The sequence below is a fragment of the Rana temporaria genome, chromosome 2 (genome assembly GCF_905171775.1).
Source record: "Rana temporaria chromosome 2, aRanTem1.1, whole genome shotgun sequence".
In the NCBI taxonomy this organism is placed as follows: Eukaryota; Metazoa; Chordata; class Amphibia; order Anura; family Ranidae; genus Rana; species Rana temporaria.
This window is the reverse complement of record NC_053490.1, coordinates 386809760-386824353: the sequence shown is the minus strand read 5'-3', so window position 1 is coordinate 386824353 and position 14594 is coordinate 386809760. Positions and strand designations below refer to the sequence as shown.

General features: G+C 42.7%; 1 protein-coding gene across 1 annotated transcript in view; it reads left to right on the top strand.

Moving 5' to 3' along the window:
• The window catches only part of CTPS1 (CTP synthase 1), a 45521-nt gene that overhangs the window by 17731 nt on the left and 13196 nt on the right, over positions 1 to 14594 (top strand). The window contains exons 8-15 of the mRNA XM_040337942.1: positions 4332 to 4483; positions 4767 to 4899; positions 6434 to 6522; positions 8290 to 8384; positions 8484 to 8546; positions 10975 to 11018; positions 11506 to 11602; positions 13458 to 13513. Coding sequence (XP_040193876.1) covers positions 4332 to 4483; positions 4767 to 4899; positions 6434 to 6522; positions 8290 to 8384; positions 8484 to 8546; positions 10975 to 11018; positions 11506 to 11602; positions 13458 to 13513 — 729 coding nt within the window. The remainder of the gene's footprint in view (positions 1 to 4331; positions 4484 to 4766; positions 4900 to 6433; positions 6523 to 8289; positions 8385 to 8483; positions 8547 to 10974; positions 11019 to 11505; positions 11603 to 13457; positions 13514 to 14594) is intronic.

Below are 14594 nucleotides of genomic sequence, written 5' to 3'. Positions count from 1 at the left end.
TCAGCATGGAGCAGAAGGCCACAGGCCTTGGATATCCCGTTGCCTCTCTCATCAAGAGTCCGGCAAAGTCTGTGTTGGTGGTTAGACCCTCAGAATCTACTGAAGGGAAAATCTTTCAGCCCAGTGGCTTGGAAGATAGTGACCACAGACGCCAGCCTGACGGGCTGGGGAGCGATTGTGGATGGTTCCACTCGCCAAGGTATTTGGGCAAAGCCAGAGAAGCTTTTACCCATCAACATCTTGGAGCTCAGAGCTGTTCGACTAGCCCCCAGGGCTTGGACGTCGAAATTGCAGGGGCTCCCGGTGAGAATTCAATCAGACAATGCCACGGCAGTGGCATACATAAATCACCAAGGGGGGACCAGGAGTCAGGCCGCTCAGAGAGAAGTGAGCTTGATTCTCCTATGGGCAGAGGCTCATGTGCCCTGCATATCGGCAATATTCATTCCCGGAGTGGACAACTTTCAGGCGGACTTCTTAAGCCGCCAGACTCTATGGCCGGGGGAATGGTCTCTGCATCCACAAGTCTTTCAAGCACTCTGCCAAAGATGGGGAGTGCCGGACGTGGATATCATGGCATCGAGACTCAACAAGAAGCTAGACAGGTTCATGTCCCGCTCAAGGGATCCGATGGCCTGCGGAACCGATGCTCTGGTTTGCCCTTGGCATCAGTTCAAGCTTCTTTATGCGTTTCCCCCGCTCCAGTTACTACCCCGCCTGCTGCGCAGGATCCGGGTGGAGCACATACCAGTTATCCTGGTAGCTCCAGCATGGCCCAGAAGGGCTTGGTACTCACTAATCCTAAGGATGGTAGTGGGAAACCCTTGGACTCTGCCTCTAAGGCCAGACCTGCTATCGCAAGGTCCGATCCTCCACCCTGCCTTACGGCATCTAAATTTGACGGCCTGGAAGCTGAATCCTTGATTCTCAGGGGTAGAGGTCTGTCTCAGAAAGTAATCTCTACCCTAATCAGAGCCAGGAAACCGGTCTCTAGGGTGATTTATCACAGGGTCTGGAAGGCCTATATAGGCTGGTGCGAGTCCAAGCTATGGCTTCCTCGCAAGTTCACCATAGATAGAGTTTTAAGTTTTCTCCAGCTAGGAGTGGATAAAGGATTGGCATTAAGCACAATCAAAGGACAGATTTCTGCCCTGTCAGTGTGGTTTCAGCGGCCGCTGGCCACCCACTCGCTGGTTAAGACCTTCCTTCAAGGGGTCTTACGTATTAAACCTCCAGTTAAATCCCCGCTTTGTCCGTGGGATTTAAATCTTGTTCTGTCGAGTTTACAGAAACAACCGTTTGAGCCGTTGGCTGAAATTCCTTTGGTTTTACTGACAGGGAAGTTGGTGTTTTTGGTTGCCATAGTTTCCGCAAGAAGAGTTTCGGAACTGGCAGCCTTATCCTGTAAGGAACCATATCTTATATTTCATAAGGACAAGGTCGTTCTCCGCCCTCATCCTTCCTTCTTACCGAAGGTCATATCCAGTTTTCATTTGAACCAGGATTTGGTATTACCATCCTTCTTCCCTAAACCTACTTCCAGAAAGGAAGGGTTGCTGCATACCTTGGATATTGTCAGGGCCATGAAGGCCTATCTTAAAGCTACAGAGAAGATCCGGAAAACAGATGTGCTGTTTATTCTACCGGATGGGCCCAAGAAGGGGCAGGCAGCTGCAAAGTCCACCATTTCTAGGTGGATTAAGCAATTGATCACTCAGGCCTACGGCTTGAAAGGGTTGCCTCCTCCAGTATCATTAAAGGCTCATTCTACTAGAGCCATGGGCGCCTCCTGGGCAGCACACCACCAGATCTCTATGGCTCAAGTTTGCAAGGCGGCAACCTGGTCTTCTGTCCACACATTTACAAAATTCTACAAGTTGGACGTAAGAAGGAATATTGATACTGCCTTCGGGCAGGCAGTGCTGCAGGCTGCAGTTTGAGACCCTCGGATTCCGGGGGCTCCTCTTTTTTTGAGTTAAATTTAAAATTTAAGATTATTTTTCTCAAATAAGTTGGATTTATTATGATTTGAGTATATCTCTAAATTAAATCCTTTTGTCTTGGAGATGTTCTCCCTCCCCTCATTGTAAGCATTGCTTTGGGACATCCCATATAGTAATGAATGCCGCTCTGTGTCCCGTGATGTAACGATAAAGAAAAAGAGATTTTTAATACAGCTTACCTGTAAAATCTTTTTCTTGGAGTACATCACGGGACACAGAGCTCCCACCCCTCTTTTGAGGACCATTTTGGGAGGCATACTGCTTGCTACAAAACTGAGGTACTCCTCCTATGGGAGGGGGTTATATAGGGAGGGGCATTTCCTGTTTGAAGATTGCCAGTGTCTACACCTGAAGGTACTCCATATAACCCATATAGTAATGAATGCCGCTCTGTGTCCCGTGATGTACTCCAAGAAAAAGATTTTACAGGTAAGCTGTATTAAAAATCTCTTTTTTTTTTTTTTTTTTTTTTTTTTTTATCTTGATGCGGTCTATGCGTTAGGAGAAGATGCAAACAAAAACCTGTGTGAAGCAGCCCCTCCCAGCCTTCCTTATACTTACCTGAGCCTCATCTTGATCCAGTGATGTTGCACACGAAAGCCTCAGCTGTCCGTGGACTCTCCTTTATTGACTGAGACAGCAGTGGGTGCCGTTGGCTCTCAGTCAGTGAGCCAATGAGAGAGAGGGTGCGGGGCCGAGCTGCGCCTCTGTGTCTGAATGTAAACAGAGCAGTGGCATGGCTCAAGTGCCCCCATAGCAAGCTGCTTGCTGTGGGGGCAGGAGGGAGGCACCTGAGAAGAGAAGGGTCTGGCTGCTCTGTGTCAAACCACTGCATAGTGCAGGTAAGTGTAACTGTGCTATATCATTGAGTAGTCTCAGATTTGTTGAGCAAAGTAGAGTCCCCTGTCCTTGGGGGACCTCCGTGTCCACTCAGGATTTTTTTGACCATATGTTCTCAACTCTTCGTTCTCATTGGCTGTAGAGGCTTTAATCCTGCTTTAGCACCATCCCCTACTGAGTTTTTTTTTTTTTTTTTTTTTTTTTTTTTTTTTCTGACCCTCCTGAGCTCTTAGAGCAGACTGGCCATCTCTCATTCAGATTGAGTTACTCCATTCTTCCTCCAAAGATGTTTAATTTCTCCTGTTGTCACTTCAGAAATACAAGGGATCATTTTGGGTCTTAATGATGCGGTGCATAGTATCCTGCATTTGGAGGATTGGCCTGCTGTATCCAACCTTGCATCTCCTCCCGTTGCGTAATGCATTTGGGGAAACTACCCTTAAGGTGGCCCTCCCCCTTTTTCCAGACCCTTTTTAGCCCCTCCCCTCTGTAGGCCAGGTTGCTCCTGGCATGGTTTTGGGTATTTTCTCCTCTCTGTGTCTGGGATGCCTCCATTTCCAAGGCTTCCCACAGGTTCCATGGAACAGATGGGTTTCCTTCACGTCCGAGCCGCATGAGCTACTTTGGACTCCATTCAACACCATGTGAGGAAGTAGATTGGTCCCTGCACTGGACGATGCTATTGTCTCCCCATAAGGTCAAAGCATTGGAAACCTGACTCTTAAACCTCACCTCTTAGTGCAAGGCTTAATGGTTAAGCACCTAGGTGCATTTTAGATCCAACCTCTCGAGATGATATCATTGCTGGAGAGCCCTGGGCTATACATGCATATCCCACTGCAAGTATCCTCTGCTGAGATTAAAGTATGGCCAGAGGATTTCAAGAGATTTGTTCAGATGGCAGCAAGTTCTTCTCCTGTGGCAGAGCTGCAATATCTTAAGGCAGGTCCCTTTTTTAGATGACTTCCATTCCCTTACCCTGAGGCTCAGAAGTGTAAGGGCTAGAGCCTCACCATGTAGACCAACTGGTATCTCCTTGTTTTGGACAATCATTCCCCCCCCCCCTTTTTTTATAAGTGATCACAACCCTTGTTCTCATCTGCATAAGAGCTGAGGGGGAGAATTAACGGCACCCTGATATTTTCCAGTGAAAGGCTGTGTAGGAGGGGTGTGTCAGAACAAGTCTGATCATTGGAGAACAGACTGAGTTCCTAGCACAGCTAGAGAACTGACCACACTGTTCTCCTGCTTAGTGTGATCAGTTTTTATTTGGAAAGTGAAGAAACTTGCAGGAGCACCAGAGATTTCACTTAAAGGAAGCAATACAAAGAGAACAGGATACTTTTTCTAACAAGTACATGGTACATTGGGCACATATCAGGAATATGAAATGTTAGGTTTACAAACGCTTTAAAAGTTTATGTATTTAAAATATTTAGTCCTCTGCTAAAATATTTAGTCCTCACTCCCTTTTTTTTTTTTTTCCAGGTGATCTGTGTACATGACGTGTCATCTATATACAAAGTCCCTCTTTTACTAGAGGAGCAGGGGGTGGTTGACTATTTTCGCCAACGTTTGGATCTTCCAATCGGTCGTCAGCCCCGCAGAATGTTAATGAAGTGGAAAGAGATGTCAGACAGGTGAACAAACACCAGCTTGTATTATCCCTGTTCAAGAGTATTTACTGCAAACCATTCTGCAGCAGTTTTGAAACTAAGCATTGCTTAGGGCAGAATCTGGAAATTAACATAATCATGAAAGACCGTACCTGTGAAATGAGGCTTGAGTGGAACAGCAGCGTGACTGTCCAGATAGCTGGTCTTATCGGTAATGGGAAGAGTTCTAGAGAAGGTGTACTAAGCAGCCTTGTAAACCTTTCCAATACATGAGCTGACCTTTTTTCATTATTTATTTTTTATCTAGATATGACCGCTTACTGGAATCTTGTAGCATTGCTCTTGTGGGAAAGTATACCAAATTTTCAGATTCCTATGCATCAGTTATCAAAGCATTAGAGCATTCGGCACTGGCTATAAACCACCGCTTAGAGATCAAGGTAAATGGTCTTCTGTAGGTAGTAAATGTATAGTTCACATCATAATTTTTTTTTTTTTATTAATTTGTTTTACTTATAAAAAATAATTATATTTTAAATGTTGCATGTATTGTAAAAAAAAACAAATTTAAATATAACTTGGTGGAGCTCCAGTCAAAAGTCTAAATATACTTTATTTTATCATTTTAGCTGCCAAGATTTGTTGTGTAATAATGCCAATGTTGGTGGTTATATCCTGTTTAGCCAGGGAAATACCTCTCTTACTTGTAGTTTAGTTCTACTACTTCTAGAGTATCTCCCTGCTCATTGGACAACTGTAGTGTGATGATGCCAATTTATGGTTTTCATCCATGTGCTTTAGACTTTCCCTAAATGTATCTGTACACCTCCTGCTATTAGCGTTTCACGGAAGATGGAACTGTTTTTCAATTGCTAGCTTTACTTTTACTTCTTAAGCATGCTTGTATAGACTGCATTTTATTAGAACAGCTTCCTGGGATGCTAACAAATCATGTTTTTTGCAATTCTGGACTTGCTAAAAATTTAGTAAACTGCTATGTTTATATGTTACCCAAAGAGTGTGGGACTGAATGAATAGCCAGTCTTGTGCTGATTTGTTCCACATACCCTTGGAAGAAGTACTCATAGATGGTAGATTATACACTACATTACCAAAAGTATTGGGACATTTGCCTTTACACACACATGAACTTTAATGGCATCCCAGCCTTGTTTCGTAGGGTTCAGTATTGAGTTGGCCCACCCTTTGCCGTTATAACAGCTTCAACTCTTCTAGGACGACCGTCCACAAGGTTCTGGGAATGTTTGACCATATTGGAGACAAGGCCTGGCTCGCAGTCTTCGCTTTAATTCGTCCCAAAGGTGTTCTATCTTGTTGGGACCAGTCAAGTTCCTCCACTACAGACTTGCTCATCCATTTCTTTATGGACCTTGCTTTGTGCACTGGTTCCTTTCACTGGAACTAAGGGGCCAATCCCAACAGCTGAATATCAACCCCCAAACACCAAAAACCCCCCCCCCCCCCACCCCCACCAAATGATTTGGACCAGTACGCAAAGCAAGGTCCATAAAGACATGGTTGAGCGAGTTTGGAGTGGAGGAACTTGACTGGCCTGCCCAGTCCTCAACCTCAATCCAATAGAACACCTTTGGGATGAATTAGAATGGAGGCTGCGAGACAGGCCTTCTCCTCCAACATCAGTGCCTGACCTCACAAATGTGCTTTTGGAAGAATGGTCAGAAATTCCCATAAACGCACTCCTAAACCTTGTGGACAGCCTTCCCAGAAGAGTTGAAGCTGTTATAGCTGCAAAGGGTGAGCCAACTCAATGTTGAACCCTAAGGACTAAGACTGGGATACCATTAAAGTTCATGTACAATGTAAAGGCAGGCGTCCCAATAATTTTGATAATCTAGTGTGTGTGTGTGTGTGTGTGTGTGTGTGTGTGTGTGTGTGTGTGTTTTTTGTTTTTACACACAAAAAAAAAAAATATATATTTTTGTGTTTTGACAGTATATAGACTCTGCTGATTTGGAGCCAAACACTCTTCAGGAGGAGCCTGTACGCTATCATGAAGCATGGCAAAAGCTTTGCAGCTCAGAGTAAGTAAAATGCAGAAAGCAAAAGCAGCTGCCTGCTAAAAAAAAAAAATACAGGAGGGGGCAGATATAGGACCAGCTACCTTGCACAAGGAGAGAGAGCGTAGCAGAGACCGGTCTTACAGAAAGTTTCTGCACAAAGGAAAAGTTTGACATTGCACAAAGCACACCAAGATTCAAGTGTGTGTGTATGTGTGTCTGTGTGTGTGTGTGTGTGTGTGTGTGTGTGTGTGTGTGTGTATATATATATACACATACACATACACAGTGCTGGCAGCACTCGTGCCCCAGACCATGACACTTCCACCACCATGCTTGTAGGCAGGACACACTTGTCTCTGTACTCGTACATCTATTTCCCAAAGACAACTGCTGGATATGATGCTGAGCATGTGCACTCAACTTCTTTGGTCGACCATGGCGAGGCCTGTTCTGAGTGGGATTTATCCTGTTAAACCACTGTATGGTCTTGGCCACTGTGCTGCAGTTCAATTTCAGGGTCTTGGCAATCTTCTTATAGCCTAGGCCATCTTTATGTAGAACATCATTTCTTTCTTCTTTTTTTTTTTTTTCAGATCCTTCCAGAGTTCTTTGGCATGAGGTGCCATGTTACACTAAAATTGTACTTTAATTTGACCAAATTTAACACACCTGCTCCCCATTCACATCTGAGACCTTGTAACATTAACAAGTGACATTCCACCAGGGAGGGAAAATTGGCTAATTGGGCCCAATTTAGACATTTTCACTAAGGCCCCTTTCACACTTGTACGCCTTGTCCCACGATTTGTGATGGCAAAGTAGCATGACAAGTCGTTTCCCAATGACGACCATTAATATTGGTATGACTTCAAGTCGTTCCGACTTCAAAGTAGTCCCTGCAATACTTTGGTCCGATTTTTTTTGATGCCACTTACACAGGCATTCCCTGAAATCCTGGTAAAATCGCACGACTTTGAAGTTGCAGTAGTGTGAAAGGGGCCTTAGGGGTTTACTCACTTTTGTTGCCAGCTGTTTTGACATTAATGGCTGTGTGTTGCGTTATTTTGACGTTATTTTTGTTACTTTACATTGTAGCAAAGTGTCATTTCTTCAGTGTTGTCACATGAAAAGATAGAATAAAATATATTTTCAAAAATGTGAGGGGTGTACTCAACTCTTGTGAGATACTGATTGTGTATCTTGTCCGGGCCTCCGGCATGCTCTGAGGGAAGAAGGGAACTAAAGTGTAAGGGTTGCCGGTCAATGCAGAGACCCATACAAAAAGGAATTCATGCAGGAACTTGTAGTCATTATTTTTTGAAGTGACGGATTAGAGGTACCAGCATGAGTCTCTCAGAGCTGAAGATTTGACACCCTCGCCCCTCCATAATAGTGAAAGGCTACAGGTCCCAGCATGAGCCCCCTGAGATCGAGGGTTACATCCTTGGATCGGGTGTTCATGCTGGAACTTTTTAGTCCTTCAATTAGATCTTAAGATCTAATGCTGGGACCCTACCAAAAGTGAAGGACTGCAAGTCCCAGCATGAACCCCCTCAGAGCTGAGCATGTGACCCCCCCCCCCCCCATCAAAACTAGTGAGGAACTACAAGTCTAAGCATGAACTCGATTTTGGTCTTGCCTAGGGCAGCACAAAACCAAAATACACCACTGTGACTTTGCACCTTTTTTATAGCCCACATAGCATATAGATATTCCATATTTTTGTAGCATCCTTGGTGACATTCGTTTGTTTGTTTGTTTGTTTTTTTGTTTGTTTTTTGTATTTAGTGGCGTACTAGTCCCCGGAGGATTTGGTGTTCGTGGTACAGAGGGCAAAATCCAAGCCATATCCTGGGCACGCAAACAGAAAAAACCTTTCTTGGGTGAGCTTGTACACATTTTAATAGATTTTTGGTTACGTTTAAAAAATTTTGTGGTAGTAATATGCTAAGATTGTTCTAAAAATATTTTCTGGTTTGCAGGGATCTGTCTGGGGATGCAGCTAGCAGTTGTTGAATTTTCAAGAGAAATACTAGGCTGGAAAGGTAAATGCATCATATAATTTGATAATAGAGTAACTTGGTTTGAGAGCGTTTTGCAAGACAAGCAAAATGTTTTAATACATTTTGCCTTGATATACAAGCGATGTCTTGATATAAGAGTAGCGTCATGTCACAACTATATAAAGTATAAAAAAGAGAGGAGCCTTTAAGTGTAGCAATATGGTTACATTTAACGAAGGTACAACATTTAGCAACATATTGCTACACTTAGAGGTGCCTCTCTTCTATCTATCTATCTATCTATCTATCTATCTATCTATCTATATATATATATATATATAATCTCCTGTAAAAAAAAATTGATATACAAGTGCTTTGGATTTTAAGCCTGTTTCTGGAACTAATTATGCTTGCCTGTATAAGGCACTGCTCTCATGTGATGGCACTTTACTGTAGTATTTGGGTGCTCGTGTACCAGCATATGGTCCCAATACCTAACCACCCCCCCCCCCCCCCCCCAATTAAACAAAACAAAAAAAAAATTCCATCACAAGCCTCAGATGTGGTTCAAAACTGCTTTCTATTGCCCCATTTATTACCAGTCACTGTTTACATTTTACCTGGAGCTCTAGTTCATGGAAATGACTAGGAAAAACACCTACCAGTACAGGTGGATTTCTATCCCTTTTTATTATATTTATAATATATATAACCAAGAAGGCACCTACTGATTGACGTAAACACAATTCATGGAATATGACCTAGGCACATATATCTGCATTGTTTTCTCACCTCTCTCTCTCTCTCTCTCTCTCTCTCCCCTATGTCCTGTGTCTTTTTGTTGCTCTGTTCTTCTGTTATCAGCATGAGAACTTCTGACAAGAAATTTGTCGGGTGGGTGCTATAGATGGATAGGCAGAGGGCTGGTCTATTCACAGTATAGCTCTGCATGTTTGTTTCTTCCTTTGCCTATGTGGAGGGTGGTATGTGCCTTTCCTCCAATCAGCTGTCACACAGTGTATGCCAAGACTTCACTCCCACTGCTGAATGAGGAAGTGAATGACTGGAGTCTGTAACTCTCCCCTTTTTAGTCTTTCAGACTCTAAGGGAAGTAACTTTCTTTTGCCGCTCTGATGGTAGGTGGGATTGAATGCAAACCTCCCAAGTCCCACTGCACAGATTACAGCATTATTCAAGAAGGAAACCCCTTCATACATGGCGTATTCTGAAAGCTAGCTGTGCTGCTGCTGGGCAGGATTGAATGGCTCACAACTAGAATTCAATCCTGCCGAGTTATATAATCCTGACCAGTGTGAGCAGGGAGAGTCCCACCCCTCAGATCCCACCCTCCCAGAGCCCTACTCTCCGTGAAGTGATTAATTTACATATAAAGGAAACCCCTTTATAATAACCTCCCATAGCTTTTCCTCTGTAGTCTTGCAGTAAGCCGTTATTCTTTGGCATATGCTTCAAGACAGTAATGACAAAATGTGCATTGTGTCAGAAAGACCACCCAGTACTAAGTGCCACATAGGTGAGCCCTGGGAAATGATTTCCAGACTAATATAGTAATGAGTTAAATGTGATTTATTGAAAAAAAGACCAATTTTTTTTAAAATACAGCAGTTCCACACCTAACACTATGAATAAACATAAGTCTGGGGACAAGGACAAACACACACGACAAAAGATGGACACCACCCAAAAAAAAAAGTCATCAATATTGTACTGTGTACTAATGTGTATATATATTTTTTGAATATTGCAACAGCTGTTGCTTTCCAATCTGTTTGACTCGGGTTTGGTAGTGATGCGTTTTACCGCAATCTGTATTCACAGTACTATATTGATGACAATATCTTTGGTTGGTGTCTATCGTTTGTCCTGTGTGTGTTTTGTCCTCGTCCCCAGACTTTTATGTTTTATAGTGTGAGGTGTGGAACTGCTGTATTTTTAGCAACTGGTCTTTTTTCAATAAATCATATTTAACTCATTACTATATTAGTTTGGTAATTATTTCCCAGGCCTCATCTATGTGGCACATTTTTTCATATGCTGTCTTTGGTCATTGAGCCCTGCTTATTTTCAGTATGTGGATAAATACCGGTTGGTACTATTATGTACTTTTTTTTTTTTTTTTTTTTTTTTTATTCTGTCGGTTCCCTTTCCTCTTTTTTTGTTATAAGACAGTAATGACACAGGAGGAGGTTTTTTGCACATTTATATGTTTCTCCACCCACATGAAGGCCCAGAAACACTCACAGTAACCCCAGGGCCGACCCCATCAACTCCCAGAAGCAGATACAAGTGACTCCCATTGCCTGCCCTGAAGCTACAGAAGCTCAAATGATCATGGGACATTTAGTATCCTAAATGGAAAAGGAAGCAAGCAAGGAAGTCAATGTATGCGGAAGAACCGCTTTTAAGATACAAATCCTTTTTATATCCTTTTTTTTTTTTTCCTGCACAGATGCTAATTCTACAGAGTTTAATCCAAAAACAAGTCACCCTGTGGTAAGTGTTCACTTTGGGCAGCCTATATGATTGTTATTATGTTGCAGTCTACTTGTAAAATGTTTAGCAATGTGTCTTGCTGTGAAATTTTTAGTACACATTGACCTTTTGAAGCTGTTAATTAGATGCTGTCTGAATGGGCAGTAATTGGCATTATCATATTTTGGCAGACTGATGGCAGGGCATATAGACTGAAATAAGAAGAGATGTGAGTGAAGGTGACATGATGGCAAGATTGTACATTTCAAAATATTTAGTCAGTTGATCAGAAATGGGCTGCTTGTTCTGTTTTTATTTCCCTCCTGTGTTTTTTTTTTTTTCCCTTTTTTATTATTTTTTTATTTTTTAATGCTTCAGCGCACCTAATCATTGTAGGAAGATCGACAATATTTTCCTGTAAACCAATGTTGGAGTGTATTTGCAATGAAGCTGCATTGTAAGCGATGGTATAGTAGTGGCATTTCTTGTTTGTTTTGATGTATTGTAGGTGATTGACATGCCTGAACATAATCCAGGTCAGATGGGGGGCACCATGAGATTAGGGAAGAGGAGAACTATGTTTCATTCTCAGAATTCAGTCTTGCGTAAGTATTGATATTTGCGAATTGGTCTGTGCCATAAACATGTGCGTGTGTTTTTATTTATTTTTTTGCATTTTATTTATGCAGCATTAAGATAGTTTGTACTAATGCTATTTCAGCTGTTGCCAGTCACTTTATAGAAGTATACTAGGTGTTTCGGGAGGGGAGGGTGTTACTTTTTAAATCTCAAATGTAAACCTGAGCTTTGGCATAGAAGATAAAATGGATAGGCACCAATGGATAGGATGGGCACCTTTAAACATGGATACAAGACTCTCGATGTGCCAGGAGCAGTGGCATGGCAATGGCTTGTACCTGGTTCCAGAGCCTCTGTCACTCTTCCTGCCTCTCTAACACTGATGCAATCTTACAATACATAACCAATAGCTGTGCACCGTCTTGGCCCCAGCAAATTAAAATGGCAGTACTTTAGTCAGTTGGGTTCCAGCTGTGAAAATATCCATTTATCAGCAAAAAATGCTACAGTTGTAGGGAAGCGCTGCAGCTTGTTTAAAATGCACTATCCAAATGTGGTGGCTGGTAGAGATTTGAAAATAATGGGGGTGAGGAGGTACACTGCTTGGAAGGGGGTTTGTAGATGTGGGGAAAAATAGCTGATATGGGGACACACTAGGGATTAGATGGCAGCTGATGTGGGTGTGGGATGGTAGCTGATGTAAGTGCACACTGGGGGATATGTAGCTGATCTGGGGGAGAAAAAAAAGCTACAATTGGTGAATGTTAGAGCTAGTTTCATATGAATTCTAAGATCTGAAAAGTGTTGCGCACTGTGTGGTGACTGAAGGTTTTAGGGGGTAGGATGGGGAGAGAGAGAGGGCACACTGGGGGAAAGGAAATGGTAGCTGATGTGGAGGCAAATGGGGAAGGGGGCTGGGGATTTGTAGCTGATGTTGGGACATACTGGGGTGGTTGGTAGCTGATAATGGGGGGGGGGGGGCAGCACTACAGGGATCACTGGCAGATGAAAAGAGTTGTAATTCAGACCAGGGGTAGCTGTAACTGATTGGCAGAGGCAGCGGCTGAGGTGACATGAAAAGTAGTCGGGAAACTAGATGTGTAATTTATGTCCCTAGAAAGCCTTAATGTGCTACTTGGATTTTGGGCCCCTTTGTTTGTTTGGTTAGGCTTTAAAAAAAAGTCTCACGTGTGGACTCCCCATACTCAGGATTATTAGAATGCATTTTGGGGTGTAATTCCAAGTATTCCAATGCAGAAACATTTCAATATTTAATAACTGTAAAAAAAGTGACATTTTTAAAATACTTCTTATGCCTTATTCTTTGGGGTGCTTGCTTTCCAAAATTGGGTCTTTTTGTGGGTATTTCTGGTGCTCCAGGACCTCCAAACACAACGCGATAGGCAGACAGGAAATTGGATGCATAATTTATGAAGGTGTTCCTTGAGCATATCTGGCTAGGCTGGGAAAGTATCAAATATGGTATCGTCACACTTGGGAGAGGTAGTAGAAAAAGTGTTTTGGAGTGTAATAATGAAATGGTGTGTGTTTTTTGTGTTTAAAAAATAAAAAGTTGTAAATGAATGATATTTGAACATGCATTATAGGCATACTTAGCATTTCACCCCAAAACACATTCTACTACTTCTCCGAAGTATGGAAATATCACATGTGAGACTTTCACGGCCTAACCAGGCAGGCCCAAAATCCAAGGAGCGCCTTCAGGCATTTCAAGGGCTCCTCCAGGCAGGCCCAAAATCCAAGAAGCGCCTTCAGGCATTTCAAGGGCTCCTTAAAAGCCCGAAGTGTGCTTCTTGAATTTTGGGCCGGTCGTGTGAAAGAGGCCTTAAAGTGATTAAGCTTTGTTTGTTGTCTTTGTAGGGAAATTATATGGTGGCCAGGAGTTTGTAGAAGAGAGACATCGACACAGATATGAGGTAATTTACCTATAAAGTTGTAATGTTTTTTTCACTTCTGTTTTTCCTAAAAGTTGTATCCTTCCTGCTTGGATGTATTTAATTTTTTATTTGTATTTGTCTTGTTTTTAGCATTGCAGATCAGGTCTGGTTTTATGTAAACCCTTGTAGGGTTGGGTGCACCATAGCCTGCATAAATGGGGAATATAATGTGAAGGGTAAAAAGTCTATTACCATGCGTGGAGGGCATACTTCACTTGGTGTGAGGTGCAATGCTTTTATTCCAGGAGATTTAGTCAGACGAATCCTCACCTTCTTGCTGCTGACCTTGTACCAACAATTTAACCCTTGGCAAGAAGTTGTTGCTGCTCTTTATATATTTTGTTCTAGATATCCGTCTTTCCATTCCTTAATTTAAGACTTTTCTGCAGGGTGTCTTCCATGTGGCTCCCCTGTGACCACTGGGGTATCTGCATTTGGTTCTCTTGTCAATTTGAAAAAAAAAAACGCCATTTGAACCCTTCAGAGGTATTCCCTTCTCCACCCTTACTAATAAGGTGGTGTTTTTTGTAGCTGCCATCTCTTCGTTGGCAGGCTTATTCTGTAAAGGAACTTTTCATGCTTTACACGGGTACAAGGTGGTGTTGAGGCCCAGCGCTTTCTACCTAAAGTAATTTAAGCCTTTTACCTCCACCAGGACATTGTTCTCCCATTTCTTTGCTCCAGTTCACCAGAAGGAGATTGTCCTCATTTGCCTGGACATAGTTTGGACTGTAATGCCGAGTACACACTGTCGGAATTTCCGACAACAAATGTTCAATGTGATCTTTTGGTCAGATATTCCGACCGTGTGTATGCTCCATCAGACATTTGCTGTCGGAATTTCCGACAACAAATGTTTGAGAGCTGGTTCTCAATTTTTCCTAAAACAAAAGTTCTTGTCGGAAATTCCGATCGTCTGTATGCAATTCCGACGCACAAATCCTACGCATGCTCGCAATCATTGAACTTCATTTTCTCGGCTCGTCGTAGTTTTGTACGTCACCGTTCTTGACGTTCGGAATTTCCGACATTTGTGTGACCGCGTGTATGCAAGACAAGT